Source organism: Phodopus roborovskii, unplaced genomic scaffold (assembly GCF_943737965.1).
Source record: "Phodopus roborovskii unplaced genomic scaffold, PHOROB, whole genome shotgun sequence".
Lineage (NCBI taxonomy): Eukaryota > Metazoa > Chordata > Mammalia > Rodentia > Cricetidae > Phodopus > Phodopus roborovskii.
This window is the reverse complement of record NW_026126469.1, coordinates 29,353,846-29,380,811: the sequence shown is the minus strand read 5'-3', so window position 1 is coordinate 29,380,811 and position 26,966 is coordinate 29,353,846. Positions and strand designations below refer to the sequence as shown.

Below are 26,966 nucleotides of genomic sequence, written 5' to 3'. Positions count from 1 at the left end.
CAACCTCTCTAGACAGTGAGGACTGAAGTAAGCCTCCGCATCACAGTGGTCGGGGAGAAGGCAAATTGGGGACCGGATCCAGCAGCCCAGCCTACCCCTTCCTTGCCACAGTCCAGCTTGCAATCAGGCTATGTGAGCCGGTCTGGGTCTCCGTGCACAGGAAAAGGCATTGCTGGCAGCACCCTGATCAAACCAGAAAAACAGCCCTCCTCTGCTCTGGAGCCCAAGGCAGGAATGTCCCACCAGTATCTACCTTTCCGGAGTAAGGGTCAACTCTCCAAGGCTAGAGAGCCTCCACTGGCTGCCTTTGCCCCTTCCCTCCAGGCCAGTAACCGCAGGTATATCTGGCGCCGCCCACCGGAGGTCTACCTGCCACGCCAGATGGGTGGAGTGTGAACTGCGTCGGACTCTCCTTGTCCTGGACTCTGCACCCTTAGGTGCCTGGGTCTTGCCTCTCGGCAGAGCCTCTGTCCTGAGTTGCCATGGAAGGGGCCAGAGCCCCAGCGCCCCAGGAAGAGCTGGAGCTGTCGATCCTGGAAGAGGAGACGCCTCTCAACAGCCTCCAGATCCAGCCTTGCTCAGCTGAGAACCCTACCTCGGTCCAGGTAAAGTCTTGGGACTCAGACGTGTCCCAGGAAAGTGGCCTGACACTGCTTAAGGGCGCTAGGGATCCTTTCCAGCGCCCAGGACACACAAAGAGGAGCCAGGAGAAAGAAGGCAAGAATGCCTTAGGCAGACCCCTCCACTACTGAGACCTCACCTAGAGACACTTCAGGAACCATGGAGTGGGGCGTGGCTGCTCCTTTCAAGGGAGAGAGACGCCTTGGAGGTACAGGTGGTGTTTGAAAGTTAGGTGGTTTTTTAAATTTGTTTTTTTCTTAAAAAGAAAGCGGTGGGTAGAAAGGTATTCACTCTCTTTACCCCCTTTCCCCTCTCTGTCTCTTCCACTTTCTCCCTCAGCACACCACTGGCGGCTTTCAGTCCACTACCTTCTGTCTCTAACAGTTCTGTGTCCCCGCCCTCCCCCACCTTCAAACACGTTCCATGTCCTCGCCCTCCCCGACCTTCAAACACGCATTTTCGTCTACTTTGGTCAGTGCTTCTTCCTCCAGCACAGAGATAGGCGAAGAACACAGGAGGGAAAGTACTGAGGCCAGACTGAGGGTTGGCCCTGGTGACTTTACAGACTCAGAAGAAAGCAAATAATACTAAAGTTCTACCTAAGGACTAGCCTTGCTGTCTTTTCATCTCTGAGAAAGTCCTTGGGGTGTGTAGGTTAAACTCTTTGCTGATTCAGTCATGGCAGTGGCTGAACTTTATCCACAGATCAAATGCTTGTGAAAGATCCGAGAGCTTGAATTCTGAGCCACTGTCTTCTGATTAACTCCCAAGGTTACTAGGTTTACTAGGCACACTCTTTGGATGCATCGTTTTAGTCTGGGTCTTCTCACCCTGCATCTCTCTTGTGCCCAAGTGCTGATTTTAGTAGAAAATTCAAAGCTTGAAAACATTACTCTTGGTCCACACTGATTATTGGAGACAGTGTGGCAATATCTTATTTCATAAGTACCTTGGGGAATAAGTTGGCACCTTAGGTTTATATGAAATGGGTCCACAGATAAGTGAAGTTTGGAAAATATGGCTGAAGGCTAGTGCAGGTAGCCATATCCAGGAACTTTCTGTGTGATTCTCCAGGGCAGGATGTGGCCATGGGAATTAGAACTAATTGCCTCAGGCCCAGCACATCCCCAAAGTTTCAGACATTCTCCAGGAAGAGAAAAAAGGTGGAACAAGGCTGTGAGATGATGTAACATTATATATATATGCTCCATTTAGGCTTCTGGGAGCCCTGAACTGCCTGTGGACAACAGTTGAGGACATGCCAAATCCATGCTGAGTATCAGAATTTTACAATTGCTTAGCACCTGCCTTGTAGAGAGTGTGCTTTCCTATCCTGGTGACTTCCTTGTTAGTCAGATGTATACAAACATGCCAGACTTCCTTGTGATATAGCATTGTAGGTCACTAAGAAGTAAAGTTTCAGTGACTGATGGAGTGGGGGTGAAAGGCTCCATGAGATCCCTCAGAGCCTTCTAGAAATACATGAATGGTGACATTTTATTTTATTTTATTTTTTCGAGACAGGGTTTCTCTGTATTGTTTTGGATCCTGTTCTGGAACTAGCTCTGTAGACCAGGCTGGCCTCGAACTCATAGAGATTCACCTGTCTCTGCCCCCACGAGTGCTGGGATTAAAGGCATGCACCACCAACGCCCGGCCGGAATGGTGATATTTTAATAAGGAGACAATGGACAGAAATCTCAATCCCCCACCCCTATGTGTTAGTCACCCTCTGATTCTACAGAGGTGGAAATTAATTTCAACATGAATGGTCAGTTAATGTTGTTCAATAAGGATTAGTTTGCACAAGCCCAGGTTTCAGATGCTTAAGATTTTTGTGTCAAGGTCTTAAGTTGTGTGATGATAGCTCTGACTTTGATGATTGTTTAAGTCCATATACTTTCTATGCCATATGTTTTGTACCTATCTTATGTAAAATACTGCAGCACACAAATGTAGTAATTATTTTCAACGTAGAAGGAGGTTGTCCTACTTAGCATCAACCATCAACTTGAGACAACCTAAAATCACCTGAGAGTCTCAGTTGAGAAACTCTATCGGATTGGCATGTGATATGTGTGTGAGGGATTGTCTTGATTGTCAACTGATATGGGAGGGTCCAGGCCACTATGGGGCTACCATGCCCAGGGAGGTAAGGTAGTCTTGGGCTATACAAAAGCTGGTTAAGCATGAGCCAGTGTGGGGGCTGGCCAGCAGCATTCCTGCCGGCTTCCCTCAATGATGGCCTATGGCCCTACGAGTGCAAGCCAAATTAAACCCTTCCTTCTTCCTCTAAGTTGCTTTTGCTCGGGGTGTTTTTATCACAGTGACAGAAATAAAACAGGAGGGGAAGAGCTGGTTTTCTGGTTTGACAGATGAAAGAACTGAGTGAAGAAACTTAGGCCCAGAGATGCAACCAAGCTGTTCAGGCTTACTTAGTGGGACCCCTTAAAATCTGGACTCAGAACTCCAAAGTCTCAGGTCGGTGCTGTCAATCAGTTTTAAGAAAACATTACATTTATTTCCTTTATGTGAATGTGTGTGTACATGTGCCATGGTGTACATATGGAAAACAGAGGATGACTTTTTGGAGTTAATTTTTTTCCCTCCTACCATGTGTGATCCCAGGGATCAAACTAAGGGTGTCAGGCTTGGCTGCAAGGACCTTTATCTGCTGAACTGTCTTGTTGGCCCCTGTTAATTGATCTTATGGTGCATAGATAAATACATATGACTTGATTTATATCATTTCATCTATAGTTGCCTCAATTACAAATTATGTATTACTAATAGATATGTAATATATCTATTACTAATAGTTATGTAATATATGTATTTTTAAATGACGTGAGAACCGGAGTGGCAGATCTTGCTGATGAAGGGAATTGTAGGTGGATGGGTGAATGGATGATGAGCAGGGACTAGTACTGAGGCCATAAGCATCCCATTAGTGTAGGTGTCTTCCTGTTTGGAAAAGTTGAGCTTAGGAGAGTATGTGAAGAATTTCTCTCCCTTACTTAATCAGGATTTGGAATGTAGAGGAAAAGGAATATAAGCCATTGAACTCCAAGTTGTCTGCTGTTACCACAGGTTAATACCCTTGAGCAAAAAATACAAAAGAAATTGTAGGTGATAAGGTGAGATTTGATTTCTTTTATGGCTAGCTACAAGATCCCTGATTCAGCAGTTCTCAGATGTCTTAAGTGATGGCATCATCATTGTATTAACAATAAACAAGTAAATGGAGTGTTCTGTGGTAATCAAGGCTTATTTGAACTAACAAATTAGCCCTATTGCTGTGCATTACTCAATCCAGTACAAGAATCAACTGTCTCTTTGTGTTTGGATAAAGTGTATGTTTAGATCAAATGCCACAGTGAGTGAAGAAATGGAAGTACAGATTCTCCTGTGTACCAACAGGTTTATTCCTAGTCTTTATAATAACTGCTATTAATTGAGCCAAGAAGAAGAAAAACTCTTTGGACCAGAGATAGGTAGTCCCGCCAATGTGTCCATATCCTGTATGATATGGGGAGGTGGTGGATCTCTTGTACAGTATTCAGAGAAAAGCCTTAAATTCCATAGCCATTTAATGCAATCGCCAAATGTAAGGTGGAGCTTGCAAGTGTATATAGAAGACACCTTGTGGAAAACTTGCCTGAGGCCTCCCAATAGATCACCAAATTAGATCCAACTAACCTTAACAGCAATGAAACCCTTAGTTGTTGAACCTGAGCAATCACTCTAGGCTCATGTGTTGAAGGTTTGGTTTCCAAATTCAGCAAGGTACAGTGATGGACCTTTAGTAAGGTAAGTGGATCTTCAGCGTTTTGACTTTACTTATGTATGGCCTTGTCCATTGCTCAATTCATAATTTGAGGTCATGATTGGAAAATACTGGATACTTTAGGAGGTAGAGCCTACTTGGAGAAAGTATTCTCTGGGGTATGTCATGGAAGGTTGTATTTTGTGTTCAATTCCTTTGACATTTTCTCTCATTGCTTATTGATTGCTATGAGGTGCCTCACATTCCCATTGCTGCGATGTGCTGTCATGGAGTTAGCTGCCATGGATCCAAACCATGAAAACCAAATATTAAACCAGAGCCCAAATACATCTTTGAGCTGACTTTTCTCGGGCATTGTGGTACAGCAAGGGAAAGCTAACATACAAGTGCTTTGCAGTGAGCAGGTTTTTACTCTCTAACCTCAGTTTCATGACTTTGTGACATTTCATCCCAAGCCTTAGGTTGTACCTTTGGCCAAGTCTGTTATGAATCACCAGGTACTGGCTGCTGGGTTTTTTCTTTTCTCTTCTTCTTCTCATTCTCCTGTTTTTGTTTTTTTGACACAGGGTTTCTCTGTGTAGCTTTGGAGCATTTGGAGCCTGTTCCAGTACTCAGTAGAGCTAGTAGACCAGGCTGTTCTTGAACTCACAGAAATCCACCTGCCTCTACCTCCCTAGTGCTGGCATTAAAGGCATGCACCGCCACCACCTGGTGGTTCCTGGGTTCTTAGTACCTTCAAAAACCCTTCCTTCCATACGCAATGAGAAATATCACGTTCTCACTTGTGTGCTGGAGTTTAAAATGTTGATCTTACAGAAGCAGAGACCAGAAGTGTCATGTTCACAGCCAGGGACAGTAATAGGGAATGGAGGGATGGGAAGCAGGTGATCAATAGATAGAGAGGCACTGTTAGACAGAGGAGATACCTCACAGTGTTCTGTAGCACAGCAGAGCAATGATGGGTGACAATGAATTGTACATTTTAAAACAGCTAGTTGAGAGGAGTTCCTAACATGAAATGATAAACATTGGAGGTGGTGGATCTACCATCGATGGCACATGGGTTTGGCAATATCTCAGAGAACTCCATAAATATATACAGTTTTCATGTTAGTTAGAAACAATGCAAACCGGGTGGTGGTAGCATATGCCTTTAATATCGCATTTGGTAGGCAGACAGAGGCAAGTGGATCTCTGAGTTTGAGGCCAGACTGACCTACAAAGTGAGTTCCAGGACTACCAGGGCTGTTACACAGAGAACACTTGTCTCAGAAAAATAAATAAAAAAGCAAGAAAATGAAAGAAAAGAAATAAGTACAAAATTTTAAAACTCCAAGAATAAAAACCCTGCCTCCTGTCTCCATGTCAGAACCCCCAGAGGGACTTTGGCTTTCCTCTCTTGAGGCCCCATTGCAAGTTTGATTCAGTGTAGTGTGTCCTCTTGAAGGGCCCGGTGACTTTAAATCTGCATCACTGCTCTCTAGTAGGACTTTGAGACAATTTGTTGAAACCCAATGACTACCTCACAATCTCCCTTTGCTTTCTAGATGAAAAAAGAAAGTCCCTGGAGTCCCTGTAACAAGACCGTGGTTGGAAAATGTAAACTGTGGATGGCCATTGTCACCATTTTCCTGTGTTTCACTATAGTGATCATTATAAGTTTATGCCTTGTAGGAGGTAAGGAGTCCATTGACCATGTTGACATATTTGAAGACCTTGTCGAATGCTTGCGACTTACACTGAAATGAAAAATGTGCTCACTGCTATTATACTATTTGTAACATGAACTGAAATATGGCTTGGGCAGCTGAGCATGATGATTTATCCCTGTAATCCCTCCCAGTCCTTGAGAGGCTAAGGTGAGAAGGCATCTTTAATTAAAGACTAGCTTGGGCTATATTGTGAGCATGAGGTCAACAAGGGGATACAAGTGAGACCTTGTTTCATAAAACAAAACAGAAGCGAAAATCAAATACAACAAAACTAGCTTGGAATATGTTGTATGAGATATACACAAATCTCCCCACTCCTGTGTGTGGGGGGGCGGAGAGAGGGAGAGGAGAGGAGAGGAGAGAGAGAGAGAGAGAGAGAGAGAGAGAGAGATGTTGATATGTGCACATGAGTGTAGGTGCTGCAGGAGTCCAGGAACTTAGAGACAGGCTGTGAGCTGCCCTGTGTGGGTGCTGAAAATTGAACATGAGTCTTTGAAAGAGCTCTAAGGGCTCTTAACCCTTGGCCATCTTTCTGCTGCTTAAAATTTGTGAACTTGAACACTAATCCACATTTTATTACATTTTAATGCCTGCTTGCTAGAAATTCCTTATAATTTTTTCAAGAAAAATCATTTATTATATTTGGTACCAAATGATAAAATAATAATATATTTGAGAAAGTTTTAAAAGAACTTTAATGAGATATGTGGCAATAAGCCAGTGTTTCTCAACATGTAGGTTGTTACCCGTGACTCCTTGCGGGGGTTGCAGATCAGACATCCTGCATACCAGATATTTACATTATGATTCATAACAGTAGCAAAATTACAGTTACAAAGTAGCAAGAAAATAATTTCATGGTTGGGGTCACAACATGAATAACTGTATTAAAGGGTCATAGCATTAGGAAGGTTGAGAGCCACTTATTGAATAAGCTGTCACTGTTTTAGCTTATTTTATAAGTAACTATTAAATTTGCATTGAATATTTCCATGAAGCAAACATTTGTATAACACTAACAATATGCTTTATATATATATTATCTCACTCTATGGCTGTGTGTTTTGAATTAAAAGCAATACAGTGTTAGCTGTCCCCTCCCATATTGTTAGTAGTTTGTCACATGTTCTTCTCTTTTTCTTACTTGCATTTTTAACTGGAGATCATATTTTTACATTCTATCCCATCTTCATGATTTTAATGTTTTATTAAGATAATTTTACCAGGTCATTAAAATCTTTGTAAACAATATACACGGTCTATGTATTGGTTACAACATAGTCTTCTATACAGTGATGATAGTGTGTATATCTTCTACAGCATTTTAAAGCCTTTAAGTTGTTACTATTTTAGGAATTATTCCCTGTATTTTTCAAAGTTTTATGATGCACAAAGATACTATACTCCATGAGGTAAATAATTTTTACATCAAAATAAGTGGGGGATGGGGGAATTGTTTTATTGGTACATGGCAGTGGTCAGGTGGGAAGTGTTCATCCAGAGCTGCGGTTCTCCTAAGGTGATGTGACCCAAGAGGTCTGAGTCAGGTTCTTAGGAGCAAATGTGGTTACAGAAACATATCACAAGGTCAGGGAGCTCTGAGTCTCTCCAAAGGGATTCTTGGGCACTTTTTTTTTTTTTTTCAGGAAGCCAATTTGACAGTTTCTTCCTTCATTGTGATAGCCCCTGGAAGCTTCCACAGCCTTTGAGTTTCTCAGATAAGCACTCCAGTCTTAGCTGATGTGGGTTAGGTAGGATGGGTGATTTCCTGAGGCTGTGAGCTTCAGTTAGGCAGGGAGCATCTCTGAGGTGTGATGGCACCTCTTCCACCATGCTGAGGACGATGGCTTTGTTATGACCATCCTCACTGTCTTCACATCAGCTGCTACAGATAGACACTGAAACCAGAGCTGAGTCACAGTCTCCTCCCATCTCCAGTGTCTGGTGCAATCCTGAAAGTTGACTGATTTGCCTGGTAGCAAGCAAAGAGCCAATCATGAAGCAGGTGGTTTAATATTCAGGACTTGAAACATAAGACTGGATGTCTGTCTTTTCTCTAGAAATCACCCTACTTCAACTAAAAATCAACCCTACAAAAAGCCATCTGCAGAGAGTTATTCAGTTTCACTCAAAAGGTTTTGGGGAGATGTGAAACACTGTACTTGAAAGTACAAAATAACTTTTTAATATTATAGGACAAACTTTAATTTGATTACAAATTTGCATTTTAACATGTTAATATTATAAAAGATATCTGTAAAATAAATCTATTTTTCCTCTCTGGGAAGTAGTTATTTTGTTTGGAATCTTGCATGTCTAGGGCTTTCAGGGAAAATCATGATAGACCAAAGAAATGGAAACAACTTAAAGACCTTAGATTTGAAAATAGCTTGTTTTATGTCCACTTAACACAAGCTAGAGTCACTGAAGAAGAGAGAGCCTCAATTGAGAAAATGTCTCCATAAGATCACGCAGTAGGCAAATCTGCAGGGCATTTCTTAATTAGAATTGATGGGGAAGGGCCCAGAAGAAAGCAGGCTGAGCAAGCCATGGGGAACAAGCCAGTAAGCAGCATTTCTCCATGGCCTCTGCTCCTGCTGCCAGGCTCCTGCTGCCTGCCTGAGTTCCTGTCTTGACTTCCTTCAATGATGAACAGTGATGTGGAGGCATAAGCAAAAGCCCCAAACCAAACCAACCAACCAACCAACCAACCAACCAACCAACCAAACAAACAAACACAAAACCCAAACAACCCCCCTCCCAAAAAAGCCTTTTGGTATGCTGTTTCATCACAACAATAGTAACTCTAATGAAGATGGTAACATATATCAGTAATAGTTTGTTATGTTTCCTAATCTCTGATTTGCATTTTGAAATAATTTGAGATCAGTTTTTAAGATTAGCTTTTCTTGAAGGTCTTAACATCGTTTTGCTAAATCACTAAAAATTCATGGAAGAATCTTAGTTAGGTAATAGATTAAAATAGATGAAAAAGATTAAATAGATTGAATAGGAGCCAGATTGAATAGATTATAAAGGATGGAGACAGCAGGCTGCCCTGTGTGTGTGTATGATCATTCCAGCCCCACCCAGGGTTGCTCTGCTAGTAGTTCTGGGATGGCAATTGGCAAGCATCAGCCACTGCCCAGTTGCCCAGCCCATTGATATGAATCACATATTTGCAGAACTTGAGGTACTGTGTGGGAAACAGAGAAAAGAGTGGTGTTGGGAGAGCCAGCGGTCAAGATTTACTGAGATAAAATGTCCCTCAGGATCCATATTGCCCTGTTCTGTCCCACCTTTCCTCTCTCAAATCTCTGAAACTCCAATCAAAAGGCTCTTTAGTTGCCCAACAAGCTGGACATTGAGATGGAACTAATTATACAGTTGAAGTGATGGATAATTCAGAGTCACAACTCAGCTTCAAGAGTGGTGTACTGGCTGTGTACACAATAGGGATAAGAGGCCATCATGCCACAAGATTCAACTGACATTGATTTTTTTTTTAATTGACAACTTTATGGGCAGGGTCTAGTGAAGGTTGTTGAATTTGGAGAACTGATTGTTCAGCTCTGCAGAGAATTCTATTAATGAACTATATTCCTTCTCCCCGAAAAATTATAAAATCTTTTGTGTGAAGGCTTTTAAAGGGGGTGTCTTAAGCACTATTCTATGCTGTAAAGAGGCACCATAACCAAGGCAACTCTTATAAGAGAAAGCATTTAATTGGGGGCTTGCTTATAGTTTCAAGATTTAGTCCTTTATCATCATGGTGAGGATCATAGCAGCATTCAGGCTGGCATGTTGCAGGAGGAGTAGTTGAGAGCTATATCCTGATCTGCTGGCAGAGAGAGAGAAAGAGAGGGAGAGGGAGATGGCTGGGGAGCGAAATGGAGAGAGACTAGGCCTGGCAGGGACTTTTGAAATCTCAAATCCTACCCCCACTGACACACCCACTTCAAGAAGGCCACACCCACTCCAAAAGGCCACACCCCCTACTCCCAAAAAGTTCAACTGGATACTAGACATAGAAATATATAAGCCTATGGGGGCCATTCTCTTTCAAACCACCACACACACAGGACAGGGGGATATCTTCTTTCCTTCAGAGTCATTTTCTTTGTAGATAATTTGGAGAACCACTCAGGCTTCTTCACGGGATCCTTTCACTCGGGTACCCTGGTTAGAAAAGAGTAACCATGCACTGAGAAACTCCTCGTGACAAACAGGTGAATGCTTAAACATGATGTAGAGTTAGAGAACTCTGAATGACTCCCACATGCCCCCCCCAGCGTTACAGCTGACCCCCTCTTAGTTCATAGTGCCTTTTGTAGGAAGGAATGCTGTGACATGATTGAAGTAGGGACTTCCAAAGCGATGCAGCATTGACTGGATTACTCCACTCTTCAATAGAGGGTGAGACTTTCATCTTTTGGCGTCCCATGAAGCTAGCAGACTGTTTTCACAGGGAGATACTTCCTGGTTTGGGTGACTCATGGGGAAATCCTTGGCAGACACCATGAACAGCTGTAACCCTGCACAGGTCCTTCAGGGCAGGAGCTGAACTGCTGTTCCCTAGATCCAGTTTCTTAAAGTTGCCTCACATTTTCACCTGTAGTCTTTTCAGCACATCTTTGAGAATTTTCCACCTTCCCAAGACTCAATTCTTCCTTGTGTTCCCTACACAATATCATAAGCATCCCACGGTTCTTCTAAGTTCTCCTTCATGGGATTTGCCATGTTATGGAGGTATTGCTTTCTCTCTCTGCTTTTACTGAAAAACTTAGAGGTGAGTCTGCTTTTGGATCTTGCTCTGAATATATCTAGACCTCTCGTATCTGTTGACGGAAGTTTTATTGGACCCAGGTGACTAGCAATTATTTGATGGTGAAGTCTGACCTTTATCCTCCTTTGGTCCTGTTTGTAGCTGTCATCTTTGTTAGTTATGCTGTACTCCCTGAGTCTACAGAACTCCATGACTGTATATACATATGGGCACACACACACACACACACACACACACACACACACACACACACAGGAGAATGTAGAGTCATACACAATAGGTAAATGTTCTACCACATCTCCAAGCCCTCTTAGTTTTCTGTCTGTCTGTTCATCTGTCTATCTGTATGTCTGTCTGCCTGTCTCTGTCTGTCTCTGTCTCTTTCTCTCTAATACAGGGTCTGTAATTCTTGATGGCCTGGAACTCATTGTATAGCGCAGGCTATTTTCAAGCTCACAGAGATCTGTTTGCCTCAGATTAAAGGCACAGGCCACCACAGCCAGCTTTATGCTTGGACAGGGCCTTACCAAGTTGCCCAGACACATGATCCTCTTGCCTCAGTCTTGTGAGGAACTGAGGTTATAGGCTTGTGCCACTGATTGGAGGTGGGTTATTTTTGTTATTTTTGCTTGTGGTGTTGGCACTGTGGGTCCATGAGGCTTTTCTTTAACTCTGTCACCTTTCATATTTTTGATTTTCCTCTCTTGGAGAGCTCATTGATACCTTGGGTAGCAGTCTACCCTGTAGGAGAGAAATTTTGTTTACACCTACACAGGCTGCTGAGTTTTAGAGATATTTTTTGGAAGATATTACCACTTAGAACTAACCGTAACCATATCCGTCATTATCTAGTGATACTAGTATACTTTTGTACTTTGTCTCAGTCCTCTTAGCTTACTGTGACAAAATGCCATGAGCCTGGTCACCTTAAAAATTAGAAATTAATTACTCGTAATTCCAGAGGCTTAGAAAGTTCAAAGTGCCAGGTGATGTGGTATCTAGGAGTAGCCACTTTCTGGTTTGTAGTTGATACTTTCCAGTCTTTGCTTAAAGGGGCTAGACAGGTCACTGGGGCTTGCCTTGAGAGAGAGAGAGAGAGAGAGAGAGAGAGAGAGAGAGAGAGAGAGACAGAGACAGAGACAGAGACGAGAGAGAGAGAGAGCAGTAATCCCATTTACAATGATCAGTCATCCCAGTAACTGGTTTCAGCATTTGAGTCTTTGAGAACGTGCACATTAAGAGCCCAGCATAGCTCCCCCCTGTCACTCACTCTTTGTAGTTTCAAGGAGACCACACACTCTTGCTTTGCTACCATCTGGCCATGTAGCTCTAGACAAATTCCCTAATCATCTGGGCTTTTAAAACATTTACATTGCTAAAATAAAAATGATTTCTGAATCTTTCTATTAATGTACTTTGACCCTAAAACATATTAACTTATTGGCATGAAAATTATACATTTTCTTTAAGCTTTTTAAAATGAAAATAATGGCATTGAACTTGGGAATGATATGAGGTAAAACCTATAAAATGGTAGCAGACTGTATTTAGTAATTAGTGCAATAGCTGTTCTTCTTGGACAGGCTTGATACCATAGAATCATTTTCGTTTCTTTTCTCTTTCTCTAGGTAGTAACCAAATCTTTCCAATCATTCCTTTGTGGTGATTGTCCCTGACATTGTGTGATTCTGTTCTATATAATTTATTTGCATTGTTTTTCATCTTTACTTCCACTTGTAACATTGGTGTTAATATTTCTGTTGAAAGGCTAGCTTCAGAGATTTAGGTAACCTCCCCAACAACACATGGCTAATAAGTACCTAGTCTGGTGTTAAATCCAAGTCTATCTAACTTAAACCAGCTCTGCCTCTGTCCTTTTCCTCCATCCTTACTTCTCTCCTCCACTGTCAGGCTAAATAAGCTTCCCAGTATGGTACCCAGTAGCCTTGATGCCTCCAGGCTCTTCTTGTTTCAACTGATCCAAACTGTGAGTTGAGGTACAAGCACATTTTCTACCTTCTCCAGGGACTCCAAACAGTGCTCTATTAACCTCTTGACATCATCTAGAATTTAATAGCTCTCCCTCCAGCTTCATCTTAGAGCTGAAAATCTGTCATCATGTTCCTCCCTTGTATTGGAAATGTCTATGATTTTTTTAAAGGCATCTCATTTCATCTCCATTGAAAGTATTGCTTGTATTAACTCTCATTAGTTGCTTAAAAATTATTCTGGCAGGTCAAGTCTATTATTATTTTTATTTTCATGAACACACTTAAGAGCCATGTCTCTGCAGAGACTGAGTTATTTCTAAGCTATAAGCTAAGTACGTGTTATCAGAGATGGTCCTAGAAAGCTCATTTTGAACTTGCTGTCTCTTCGTAGCATCTTGAGTATAGCACTTAGTTATTGGCATCTCTAGCACATCTTGCTGCATGCCTGCTCTTAGTTATTGGTATCTCTAGCACATCTTGCTGCATGCCTGCTCTTTCAGAGTCATTGAGAGAAGACTATGTGGTAGGTAGAGAGCTCACAGATACCTACTGCAGCATCACTCACTCATGAACCTTTGGGAGGGCTTTGATGTTCCAAACCAAAGCAAGTGATACAAGGAGTTCTTTGGTTTTTTTGGAGTTGGATTGCATTGTTTTGTAGTTTTGAAGTTTTTGGATAAGGTGGCATACTTTTTACAGTCAGACAAAAATATCCAATGATTTACAACAAATCAAAACTCAGGGCTAACCCTCTGTGTGTGATATTCCCCAGAACTAGTTAGTGTATTTTTAGGCATGCACACAGTACTCATGGCTTACTTATAGTTACAACTACCCACTAAATAAAGACATTTATTATTAATGGAATCCACAGGGAATTAGAGTGAGATTTTGGAGTTCATTCCCAGTGGGGGTGTTGGAACTCAAGTTTTACAGCAGCAAGTTGTGACTAGGCACATGCAAAATCTATTCTGGATTCCCACTAGACATTTTGTGCCCAGGTTTTCATTAGGTGTTAGTTTCATAGCCTCTGTCTGGAGTATGGCAAATTACAGACTATCAGAATGTTGACCATGTTGTTTATACAAGTATATGAGGTCATCTCTATAAGTGGGTCATCTCTATAAGTGAGGGGTTAATGGGAATTTCGTTCAGACCCAAGCTCCTGATGCTAGCCAGAAGTCACCCTGAGCAGGCCTTTCCAAGGCTGGCAATCTCAGTTCAGCTTTGCAACTCTTTATGGATCAATCTTTGTCCCCAACTCCTCACAGTACTCTCTTCTTGGAAATGAGTGTCAGGAAAATGATGATTTCCCCTCCTCCTCCTACTCTTCTTTGTTTTTTGAGTCAGGGTTTCTCTGCATATCTTTGGCTGTCCTGGAATTGTTCTGTAGACCAGACTGGCCTTGAACTCACAGAGATCTGCCTGCTTATACCTCCTGAGTACTGAGATTAAATGTGTGTATCACAGCAGACTGACAAGTGTCAGAATTCTTACTTCGTGTGTGTGTGTGTGTGTGTGTGTGTGTGTGTGTGTGTTGTGTGTGTGTGTGTGTTTGTGTCTCTGTGTGTGTATGTCTGTGTATGAATGCCTGTATGGAAACCAGAGAATAACTTTGACTATTATTCCTCAAGGGTCATCCATCCTGTTTTTTAGATAGTATTTCATGTTGGCCTCGGACTCACCAAGTAAGCTAGGCTGGGTGGCCAGTGAGCTCTGTAGCTCTGTCTCCCCACCCAGAACTGAAACTGGAAGTACATACCATCATGCTGGGCTTGTTTGTTTTCTTTTCTAGTACGGTTTCCCTGATTTAAAATCCAAAATAAGCAAAGCTAATCCATGATTATTGAAGTCAGGAAAGACATTCCATTTTTGGGTGGGTTAGTGAACAGCCATCCCTGTCTCTCCACCCATTCCCAACTTCATGTCCTTGGGTTTTTTGCTGTTGTTGTTCGTTTTAAAAAATAACCTACCAAGTCTATTTTGTGCAGACAGTATACTCCTAGGAGTAGGACCGTTTCCTGAAGCATGGTTGATCTACCAGGGCCACACCTGAAAAGAACTCTCTTTGCCAGTTAAAGAGCTGGCCTTGCTCCTCACCAGCTGTATCTCATCAGGGAAGCACAGTAGACTGACCTAGTAGTGTGGGTATAGGTGAGCCGGCCCTGAGGGCATGATGGCAGAAGAACTGGCTCCACCCCTTATTGCCTACAACACTGGGTGAGCTAGAAGGGAATGGGGGGCAGTGCTGGCAAACTCACCCTATTGGTGAGGGTGAGGGAGAGCTGGCAGGCTGCAACCCAGCCACCACCTAGGCCCAGAATCAGGACAACCCTAATAACCACCCCTTCTATGATCTGCTGGAGCACGTGAAGGGGCTGGTGCAGGATCTCCATGACACAGCGCAGCAACAGGATATCCCTAGTGAGGGCCTAGTATTGATAGAGTAGCAGAAGCCAGAGGCCGTGAGCCAAACCAATGACTCATTGCAATGAACACTCAAAAGTAAAGATAAGTGGACTAAAGAGTAAGATGTGTGACTCACTGTGACACACTACAGCTTCTAAGATGCTTCCAAGATGAGATAGTTTTCTTCTAAAATTTATTTATTTTATTGTTTGGGGGAGGTTGCAAGGGAAGATGAGAAGGAATGGAGAGACAAATGAGATTGGGGTTCCTGATGTGAACCCCAAAGAATCAATAAAAAGTTAAAAAAAAAAAACCCTGAATCTCCCTTTCCTAGAAGCTATTAACTGCCAATAGCCCCTGGAGGGTTGAAGCTCATGAGCCCCCCTTTCCTCTATGTTAGAATGCTGATCACCTTGATCCTGTGCAGGCCTTGTGCAATCTACCACATCTGCTATGAGTTCATGAGTGCAGCTGTCCTGTCATGTCTAGAAGACATTGTATCATTCTTGTCTTCCTGTTCCTTCTTCCACAATTGTCTCTGAACTTCGGTGGTGGGTAGAGTGACTAGAAGGTCCAGTCATGGCTGAACACTCCACCAACACATATTCTCTGCACTTGGATAGGCTTTGAATTTCTATGCCGCCCCCCCGCCCCCATTGCACAAAACACTTCTCTGGTGAGGTCTGAGAGCATCTGTAATCTATGAATATAGAGATAGGGATTTAGAGACAGTTTGCTATCCTTGTGTCCATTTGGCAGAGTAATAGTAGTATGTTTATTCCTGTGGCCTGTGAATTCCCCAGTCACGAGTTTTCTTTAGTGGACTGGACCTTAAATCTAATCAGAGAGCAATTGGTTGATCCCCTAATATTTTTGCATCTATTGTGTCCATGGGTCCATGGGCATTTTTTTTTTCTACACTGGCCATTACTGTAGCTGGGTAAGACTGTTGAACACGTTCATTTGTGTGTGTGCTTGCACACTTGGAGACCACAGGTTGACATTAGGTGTCACCTTCAAATGCTCCCCACCTGGATTTTTGAGACAGAACAGCCCTGCATTTTATCTGCATTCCTATCACACTAAATGCATTCCAGGATGTCCTTTCAAAGGCCCGTAAAGGAGGCAGAGTTGGTTACCTATGATGTGCAGAACTTAAGGGGAAGTCTGAGATCACCTGGTTCCTCAGTTGCCCACGCTTTTCACAGGGAGGATGAGGTGGCCCCCTGTATGGAGCAAGCCTGTGAGGCTGGAGTGGAGCCAGGAAAGCTGCAATAAGCATGCCAGTGCCAGCTACTGGCTCCGGGCTCCTGGCTGTGTGTGGTTTTCCTTCATTTCTTCAGCTCTAACTGTTTAAAAATCAATTAGCTCTAGTCATTAGAACACAAGCAACAGAGAGCTCATTGTTCTAGGAGTTGCTCTGCAGGCCCTGGGGCTCCAAGTGAAGTTTGTTTTCCCCTCTGCAAACAGAGGACGTCAACATCCCTCTCCTGTGGAACCCAGGCTGGAGTGATGATTTCATGCCCATCTCTTAGAATGCTTGGAGATGTCCACTCAGATCCTTATTTTCTAGTCTTACCCTATTCCTGTCTGTGCTATCAGGGTCTTTGACAGCTCAGAACTGGAAGATCATTCACTGAGGCTGCTTATGATCATTCCTTATGTGTCCATGTTGTTTCTCAGCACTTGGCCCGACACCTGAGTACCCAGCTAACCTTCAAGTTCAATGTTGCAAACAACTTCATGTTTTTTCCACTTCTTTCTGCCTGGTCCTTCCCTGGTCTATATTCAGTGGTGTCAGAGATCCCTTTGCCCTAAAACCAACAAAACATTTATCACAATGAAGACAAGCATCTCTCTCTCTCTCTCTTTTTGTACTTCTTAAGTTTTTATTTAACATTTTTTTCTTATTTTACATATCAACCTCAGTTCCCTCTCCCTCCCATCCTTCCATGCTCCCCACCAGTCCCATCATCCCATCCCCCATCTACTCCCCAGGGAAGGTGAGACCGTCCATGAGGGATCATCAGAGTCTGTCAAGTCATTTGGGGTAGGGCCTAAGCCCTTCCCCATGTCTTTAGGCTAAGAAAGTATCCCTCCATGGGGAATGTGCTCCCCAAATCCATTTGCACTAGGGCTACATCCTGGTTCCACTGCCAGAGGTCCCATAGACTGCCCAGGCCTCCTAACTGACACCGACACACGTTCAGGGGCCCTGGCTTGGTCCTGTGTTGGTCCTCCAGATATCAGTCTGGGTCCATGAGTTCTTACTTGCTCAGGTTAAATGTTTCTGTGGTTTTCCCAGCATGATGTTGACCCCTTTGTTCATCACTCCTACCTCTCTGAAACTGAATTCCAGGAGTTCAGCTCAGTGCTTAACCGTGGATCTCTGCTTCTGCTTCCTTCAGCTACTGGATGAAGGCTCTAGGATGGCATTTAAGGTAGTCATCATTATAGGGGATGGACATTTAAGGTAGCCTCTCCACTATTGCTTAGATTCTTAGTTGAGGTCATCCTGCCTAGTGCCTCTCATTATTTATTTATTTAGTTTGCTGATCAAAGAAAGTATTTCTGCTTGTACTTACTGATTATGACCAGATTTTAGCTTCTATGAGTATGGATAGTTATGTTTAGTTATAGAAGCCAACAGAATGAATGCCTTTTATTTTTTTCTTTGTATATTTTGAGATCCAGTCTCACCATGAAGCCATGGGTGTCCTGGAACTTGCTATGTAGATCAAGCTGGCTTGGGACTTGAAGTGGTTCCCCTATCTCTGTGTTTCTGGATTAGAGGTGTGCACCACTGAATCTGCTTTTATTAAACTCATGATTTTATGCATGGCCTTACCTTTATTTTTACCCCCCCCCCCATCTCTTTAGTAACTTACATCGATGAAGATGAAAATGAAATCCTTGTATTATCGTCAAACAAAACCTTCTTCATCATGCTCAAGATTCCAGAGGAGTGCGTTAATGAAGAGGGATTGCATCACTTGCTCACTAAAAGGGTGATTATGCCTTATGCATTATTGCTTATGGAGTTCTTAGTTTGGGTATTAGGAGTTCTGTTAGAGTGATTGGGAAAGCCCTAGAGTGAACAGCAGAAGGTGCTTATAAATACAAGTGGAATGAACCTGGCCCGTCCTCCAGCTGTGTGTGCCAGAAGACAGCATCCTTTACACATGCTGGCCCTGTATTTCACCCAACCTGTATTCACTGATGACCTAGTAATGCCAAGTTCCGGGGCCACATAGTCCTTGCTTACAGGGAAGTATGAGTAGGAGAAACAATCAAATAGTTACAAAATGGTGTAGTTATGTCCTAATACTGGGTTAATACAGTGTTGATGGTATTTTTTAATCTATGTGTACCTGTCATTTGTGTGCTTACATGCACAAGTGTGTACATGTGGAGGCCAGAGGTTGATGTTAGGTGTTTTCTTCAACTGCTTTCCACTGTAGTTTTTCCTGACTCCCAAATAAATAAATACACAGAGGCTTATTCTTACTTATGAAATGCCTGACCTCAGCTTGGCTTGTTTTCTAGCCAGCTTTTCTGACTTAAACTATACTCCATGGCTGCCTGTGTGGCTGGGTGGCTGGCCCTTGAGTTAAGTGAGAATGCTTGGTTATCCAGCCTGTTTGAGATTAGGTAGGAAAGGTGTGTACCTTCATAGGGTTCTACTGGGTATTTATGTTACAGTGCTTCCTACTGGATATATTCATGGCTCACCAATCCTTCCAGGTATGCCTGGTAATTGCTAGTTCATCACAAGGTCACCACCAGTAAAGTGAGAGGCCAGAGCATAGTCTGGCTAGAGGCTTCAGGGTGAACACGAGTGGGTGCTTTTGATGTAGCTGTGACTTCAATCCCAGAGCTGTTCCCATGCTCTGAGAGGTACTAGATCCCAGCCCAGTTCTGACTTATCCTAGAACTAGTGTGTTGGGGAACAAGGTTTTAACTTTCCAATGTAAATGCAGAAGGAACACAGTGTAAATTCCCTCCACCATGTATTCCGTAATGACAAGCAGTGAGGATTTGTATTTGTTTACATGAGTACAGCTCCTTATTATAAAATGGCTTTGTGTTAGATGAGTCTGCCCAATCTTTTTGGGCATGTTTAAAGTGTACCGGGCTAAGCCACAATGTTGAGTATGTTAGATGGATTAAATGCATTTCTACCATTTTTTAATTAGTATACAAAGTAACAGGTTTCCTTATGGTATTTTCATATACATACTTTTTTTTTTGTCTGTTTCTCCCCTCAGCTCCTTTCCCCTGTCTTCTAGCCGCCATCCTTGTTGTACTTGTTTGTCCTTAGAATTCTCCCTTTCTCTTTCATGTCACATGTGTTCTATTAGCCTCTCTACCCCCTATGTCTTAAAGATTCCTTTGCCCAATCTCGTGGGCCTCATTTGGGTTATGTGACGTCTACCTGCTCTTACCCTCTTATTTGTATACTTTTGACTTTTAGTAATTTCAATCTATGACTTAGTTTATTAGGAAATAACTCTATCATAGACTATGGAGCTACTGCATAGCAATGGTGAAGGCATGAAGTGTAGGTGATGGGTGTTACCATTTTTTTAAGGACAAATTCAATTTTTAGTGCAAAGCCTCCATACCTTTGCAACTCATTTTGTTCCCTTGACTGGGGAAATGCTGGACCTGACACTCAGGATAGATACTTCTCCCAACAATGAAGTTCTTCAGCAACAGAAACAAGCCCATGACCACCGATGTCCCTGGTGCTGTGTGGCTTATGTTGAGCTGATCCCCCTCCTCCTCATGCCCAGCGGTTGATGGTGCTTCCGTGAGCTTCTGTTGAGGGTCACAGACCATAAGGTTACCAAGTGATGTAGAGAACTCTGGACCTTATCAATAAACCCATTTTAATCTTTTTGATGGTCTCATTATGTAGCCTTGGCTGACCTAGAACTCACTATGAAGACTAGGCTTATCTTGAACTCCTGGGAAGTCTAGCTTCCTTAGCTTTCAGAATGCTGGGATCAGCATTCTGGCTTTCATTGAGACTCTAGTATTTGGAACATTGAGAACTCACCGAGTGCTAACTTGAGCTTTGATTTGTAGTCAGCTTACACATTCTTACTTAGTCCAAAGCTCCTAGACAAGTGAATTCCCAGCTATGGTGAATTCCACTTTGTCCTGAACTCATTTGCTTCTGTAGGTGATATGTAGGGTGATTGCCAGAGACGTGTGTGTGTGTGTGTGTGTGTGTGTGTGTGTGTGTGTGTGTGTGTGTGTTTACATACATACATATTTTTTTTTTCTTGCTGCACATTTAGCTCACGGACATGTATAGAGAGTCACCATCCCTGAGCCGCTATTTTACTTCTGCTGAAATCGTGGACTTCAGGTAAGAGCAGAGAACTTTACATCTTGGTCTTGCTATCTTTCTCAGAGGAACATCCATCCCTCTACCCAACTCATCACTGCTTACCCACAGTGATATCCTTGAGCTCTGGTGCAGGAAAGGGGTTGGTAATAGAATCACAGTGTTGTGCTGGGATGGTTCCTGGAAACTGCTTAGCTCAGTTGATATTACACAATGCAGATAAAAAAGAAATCACAGCCTAACTATGTGGTTCAATTAAGGTCACACATAGAGAGGAAAAGCCTGTCTAAGGGAAACATTCCTGTTTAACAAAAGATACACAAATATATTAAGGGCAGAAATAGATATAAATGTCAGAGAGTGATGTAGTGGAAGTGACATGATCTATGTGGCACCAAAATGACTTAGAACTATACCTGCCAATCAGGTCTATCTTCTGCCTCCTGCTTTTAGTGTACCACCAATGACTAATCACACTCACTCCTACAAAGTTAACAACCCTAACAGTTCGCCTTGATTTTTTTTTCTGTGTATATGTTTACTGTATACAGTGTTAATGTATATCTTCATCAAGTTTTTCTTCTTAATCCCATGAAATTTGTAACAGTTTGGGAATTTAGATCAGAGTGTGTGGGTGTAGTCATTTAATTAATTATCGTTTTATATAGCAGAGATTACTGGGAGTATTTTAAACAAGGTTTATGTGACAAAGCTTTATTGTCAATTGTTCCTTGGGTGTCACTGGGAGGTAGCCATCAAAGTCAGTATTACATATTGGGATTCTCCTACTCAAGCCACAACACCAGTAGAACGGAGGGGAGCCATGACGCCAGTGGTGACCTTATGGGGTAGGATCAGAAGGATCTGAAGTCTGAGGTCATCTTCTGTGTTCTTCACAAGTCTCTGTATGCCGCCCAATTCTGACCCGACCACTCTTAGTTAGAAATCACTGGCGCAGAAATGAAAGTAGGAAAGGGAGAGTAGCATAGTCAGATCTCACATGCTTCACTCAATTGTCTTTCAATTCCAAGTAGCTTGAGTGGGGAGTGATTTCCCCCACCCCAGAGCCTTTGGGTCTTTCCGAGAATCTGTCCTTATGCTATGGAATAGAGGATCAGGGATTAGTATACAATGGGTAGGAGTAGACCCTGGAGAAAGCTACCAGAAAACTGAGCAAAACAGGTCTTGAAAATCAGGTCAAGACTTATTGTTAGAGAATCCTCAATCCTTACCCACTCCCCTGCAACCAAGGCTTAAATCCAGGGCCTTATGCTTCCTTGATAGATAAGTGCTCTATTTATTCAGCTAAATACCCAAACTCCTACAGAATTTGTTTTTTTTTTTTTAAAGTTATTTGGGGGCCAGAGAGATGGCTCAGTTGTTGAGAGCACTTCTGTTCTTTCAGGGGACCTGAGTTCAGTTCCCAGAACCCATGTTTGGCAGCTCACAACCTTCTCTCTGAGTCTAGGGGATCTAACATCCCCCCCCACACACAGAGCACACACACACAGAGTCCCCAACACACACACACACATACACACACACACACACACACACAGAGACAGAGAGACAGAGACAGAGAGAAAATCCCCAAGGACTTTAGTATTTCCAATAAAGAAATTCTGCAAAAATATTTTTTTTTTCCAAAACAGAATTGCTCTGTGTAATCATGGTTGTCCTGGAACTTGCTCTGTAGACCAAATTGGTCCCAAAATCAGAGATCCACCAGCCTCTGCTTCCCAAGTATTGGGATTAAAAGTATGCTACCACCACCTGGTGAAATTTTTTTTTTTTTTTTTTTTTTTTTTTGGGAAAGTGTCTCATGTAGTCCAGCTGATTTCAAACTCACATAACCAAGGTTAACTTTAAACTTCTGATTCTCCTGCCACAGCATGCTGGGATTATAGGCATGTGTCATCATGCCAGATTTTATGTACTGCTGGGGCTTGAAGGGTTTCATGCATGCCAGGCAAACAATTCAAGTGAGCCACACCCCAGCCCATAATTTTGTTGTATTTTAAAAGCTTACTTAGCATTTTGAAATTATTGACCTGAGAAACAAATGTCACCATATCTAAAAGGATGCCCTTGCATGTGGGAAAAGGCATCTCTGTCCCCGACACACCCATTTGTGTCTACAGAGAGTTCTTTACCTGGACCAGCACTGGCCCAACAGGAACCTGAAAATACTATTCGCTGTATTGGTTGCTAGAGCCACTCTAGTGGTGGGCTGCTGTGGTAAAGCTCACAGAAAAGCATCTTCCCTCAAATTTCTGCCTTTTATAAATCCATCTGGGGACGTTGGGGTTGGGGAGTCAGGGGCCACAGGGGTGCAGATCTCAGACTGGATCAGGTAGCTTGATGCTCTCACTTGGCTTCCAGCTTGCTCTTCTGAAATTCCACTCGGGCCCCGTTTCATCAGCTGGCCCATATCCTTAACAGTGAGCACACAGGAATGCTGCCTGCCAGCCAGCCCATCCTCTGCAGTGATAAATCATACCACTGGGGGGATAATTAAGGACACCCTCAAACTAGGGTAGCTGGATTGGAGTTAAAAAAAAGGGGGGGGCCTTTAAGACTGCCTTTAGTGGCATCCTGGTACCTAGGCTTTTTTAAGAGTCTAAATGTCTTTATTCATTTGGTCCACAGAGCTCAGCACACTTCTCTTTGGGAAAGTTTACAGTCATCATCCCCTGCATTATACAGTGTACAGTCATTAGCCTATGTGACATCTGGCCTCAAGAGGGAGCTCTTTGCCTATCCTTAGTAGCACGGTGACCCATTAACTCAGGAGAGACTGAAGTGTCTATGATATTCTGCCTAGAAGAATCTTTCTGATGTGACTGCCTGTTAATTCCTTTTTTTCTTTTTATTGCTGAGCCTAATCTGGGTCATCTTGACCATAGAAATAAAATAACTGTGAGGTAGTGTCTAAAGAGAAACTTAAGCTACTGATTAATGATAGACCTATAATTATTTTTCACTATAAAAAAATGGGAAAAAATGTTCTGAAAGATGAAAGGCTTAAGGCCCCCTCAGGGTTAAAAATTCCATAAGTCTCCTTACTGAAAGGTAAGATTTTGTCATGCCTTAGGGAGCTCTGGAAGTGGATATGGGGGAGTGCTCCCCCAAACGCAGGAGGTATGACTCACTCCTGGTCCACAGGGCATTTGTTTTGGAGATCAAGAGGTCTGGAACTAGGTTAGGGTAATGAGCCTTGGGTCAGACCATAATCATTTTTATAGGTTAACTGGTTAAACTTGGGGGAGGGTGTGATCAAAGTGTACGTGTGTGTGAAAACTTGTGAAAGAATAAATAAACCTTTTTAAAGCACTCATTAACCTGACCAGCTCTGTTGAGTACACATAGTGACAGGGAGATGGGGACAGAGGAGGAGGAAAGGTCAGGCCCTACAGGATGAAAGGCTGATGGTAGATGGCTACAAGCCAACTCTCAGTCTTTCTTTATGATAGTTGGATTGTGTCCTTCCCTTTTAAAGGCAACTCTTAGTGGACCCCTAAAGTGTGAGCAGTTGTTGGAGGTTGTGTGATGGCATCTGGAGCTGGTTCCAGGAAGATGTACAGCTGAAGAAGTGTTAATGCTAAAAGTGGCTTCTGAGTCTCGTCACTGTGATTCCCTTTACCCGTTAAAATGTCTGTCTGTATGTTTTAATGGCTTGCTTTTCAGTGTTGAAAATGCCACGGTAACCTATCACTTGCAGTTCGGAGTTCCAGCTGAAGATGATGGCTTCATGGACTACATGATGAGCGAAGAGTTGGTGCTTGGCATCATGCGGCAGAATTTCCACGATAAGAATGTATCTAGTTGCGAGAGTCTTGGGCTAGATCCAGAATCCCTCTTGCTCTATGGTAAGTAGAGGAAGCAAACAAGCGGAACCTGGAGTGATGACTAAGAGAACATATTGGGGCAGATGGCCTTGTTTGGCAGTGTTGATGCCTTGTATTGTGTCAAATCATTATCTTTTCACTCTTCCACAAACCACTCTCTTGCTCTGAGGCTTACAGCCTGTGATCAGACAGAGTAGTGAGAAGGCACGGTAGGAAAAAATAAACCATGGTGACTGAGAGCCCCATAGCAGAACTGCAGGCTCTCTCCATGCAGCCTCCAGCAGGGCCCTTGTGAGTGCCTCTGTCTAAGCTGCCTAGCGCCATGTTCTTGTGCCTTTCTCCTGGCACACTGAAGGTGGTTTGAGGTGTTCATACTTTATTTATTGTCCTTCATATAGGATATACCATATGTATCACCAATCATACCAAAATAAAAAATTTTAAATTATCTTGCAAATAAATGAGCATCCAAGAAGGCAAGTGTTATCTGCCTTTTGAAGAGTGTCCAGCATGCATGCATATCTACCTATACGCATGTGTGTATTTGTGAATGCATCCAGAGAGTAAAATTTCTCTATTTACAATTGATGGCCATTGCAATTTGACCTAAGATTATATACTCAGACTTAAGAAAACCATAATAAACCCAAATGTTGGGTTTTGAAAATTGGGGACTTGACCTAGTTTCACTTCCGCTGCTGGGATCAACCCTGATTTCAGGTTCCAGTTTGTGACAGCAGGAAACTCAGAGCAGTAGGAACTTCAAGTTTCTATCCACATCACAACCACAGTCAAGAGCAGAGGGGAATGACCGCACTCACACTTCATGCTCAACTGTTTCTCTGGTCTTACACAACCCAGAGCTCTGGACTAGGATGGTGCTGCCCCCTTTCAGACTGAGCCCTCAATTAACTCAATCACCTCCGCCTCCCCAATGCCTGCCTAATCTAGCAGGCCCTCATTGAGATCCTTTTCCCAGGTGACTCTAGTTTGGGTCAAATTGTCAACAAAAACTAAGCATGGCAGTAACTTTATCTTTGTCTTCTTTCTAGAATGAAACGGCGGAGGTCGGTCTATGTCAGAAAGCAGTTTCAGAATGAAGAGAATTCAGAAACCTATCTAGTAGTGACCAGCAGGAGGAGACAGCCCTACTCATTCGGCACAGATAGGAAGTCTGGCTCTGTATCCAGGATTCCTGAAAGCTGTTGTGTGAGGGGCATCCTGGCTGGGTTCCAGAGCTCCATGAGGTCTGGGGTGAATCAAAGCTTCCATAGTGTGAGATTCCTGCTGCCTTGAGGCACTGGCTGCCTCTACTTGCACGTGGATGCTTTCCCTGTAGCACAAGGATAGCACCTGGCTTTGTTTTAGGCAGGTTCTGTTAGCCTGCACTGACAGGGCAAGGAGAAAACAAGCAGTCAGGGGAAGGAGAGGGAGCCGAGTCAATTGCTTATTCGAGCCCTCTCCTCATTCACAATTATATCTGCTGGACCTTTAAGTCAAGGGTGGGAGGGAGAGGAAGGTAATTCCAAGACCTAAAGAGTATACCTTCATCTACCCCCACCACCTATCCCTGGGTGTATGGACAACTGAGCTCAGGCATATGTGTTACATACAGAAACATGTTAATGTTTCTCTTCTCTTCATTGTTCCTAAGTTGCCTCAGTATCTTTTTTAGAAAACCCAAGTCTGTGAGTTTTGAACATGCTGCCATCTTTTAAGATTGCCACCAATTCTGCTTTTTATTATTATTTTATATAAAAGCCATAAAAAGATCATTAAGACTGCTTAATTCCTGCCACTGATACCACATACTAGCTTTGTGTTGTTGCCTTTCTGTAGGACACGCTATCTTGAGTTGTTGCTTGCATGTCTTACTGCAGATGTTCACCAAGCAGAGAATCTCTGTCCTTTGGAAACTGTTGAAAGGGGCATGCCTGTCCCTTGGAAGGCAAGGAGGATGTTAGTGACTATATCAGTCACCTGTAGATAAAGGATGCCTATCATGAGGGCATAGAATATTTGTTTTGTTGGAAATTGTCTTCCTGGAAATTTTCTGGGATAGTTTCATTTTTGTATAATGAGAAATTCCCCAGCCTGATACCTCAGATAGATTAGTCATGGATGTAGGTCACTGTGAGAGGCAGCTGTGTATGAGTCTGTGTCAAGTATAGGGTTGTGAACAATGTGAATTTGCTTTCTTATTTAACTACTATATACTATAGTAATAATAATTAAGTATATTGTAATTTATTGTTTCATTTTCAGTATAGTCCCTTAAACTACTGAAATGGGTAGATTTTTCTCCTTCCCCTTTATTTTGTACATGCCAATTGTGAGCCTCCCTGTGCCTGTACTGTTTTGAAAGTAATGAGGAATTTTAATATATAACGACTTAAAAACATTTACAATAAATTATTTTTGCAACTGTTGTCTTGCCATTTGTCTGTCAGGCCTTC

The 26,966-nt window shown here is 42.8% G+C and overlaps 1 protein-coding gene across 1 annotated transcript; it reads left to right on the top strand.

Moving 5' to 3' along the window:
• The first annotated feature begins 482 nt into the window (after window positions 1-482).
• CUNH3orf52 (chromosome unknown C3orf52 homolog) lies at window positions 483-26,315 on the top strand. The gene is made up of 6 exons (XM_051190938.1): window positions 483-605; window positions 5,956-6,085; window positions 18,187-18,314; window positions 20,613-20,683; window positions 24,350-24,531; window positions 25,563-26,315. The coding sequence occupies exons 1-6, from the start codon at window positions 483-485 to the stop codon at window positions 25,565-25,567; spliced, it is 639 nt and encodes a 212-aa protein (XP_051046895.1). The 3' UTR covers window positions 25,568-26,315.
• Window positions 26,316-26,966: the final 651 nt, after the last annotated feature.

What these genes read in the sequence shown, in the direction of transcription:
- CUNH3orf52 (XM_051190938.1), top strand. Translation starts at nt 483, where the DNA reads ATGGAAGGGGCCAGAGCCCCAGCGCCCCAGGAAGAGCTGGAGCTGTCG. An exon ending in AGAACCCTACCTCGGTCCAG is followed by an intron (nt 606 to 5,955) that starts GTAAAGTCTTGG and finishes TTTGCTTTCTAG; the next exon opens with ATGAAAAAAGAAAGTCCCTG. An exon ending in ATCACTTGCTCACTAAAAGG is followed by an intron (nt 18,315 to 20,612) that starts GTGATTATGCCT and finishes CTGCACATTTAG; the next exon opens with CTCACGGACATGTATAGAGA.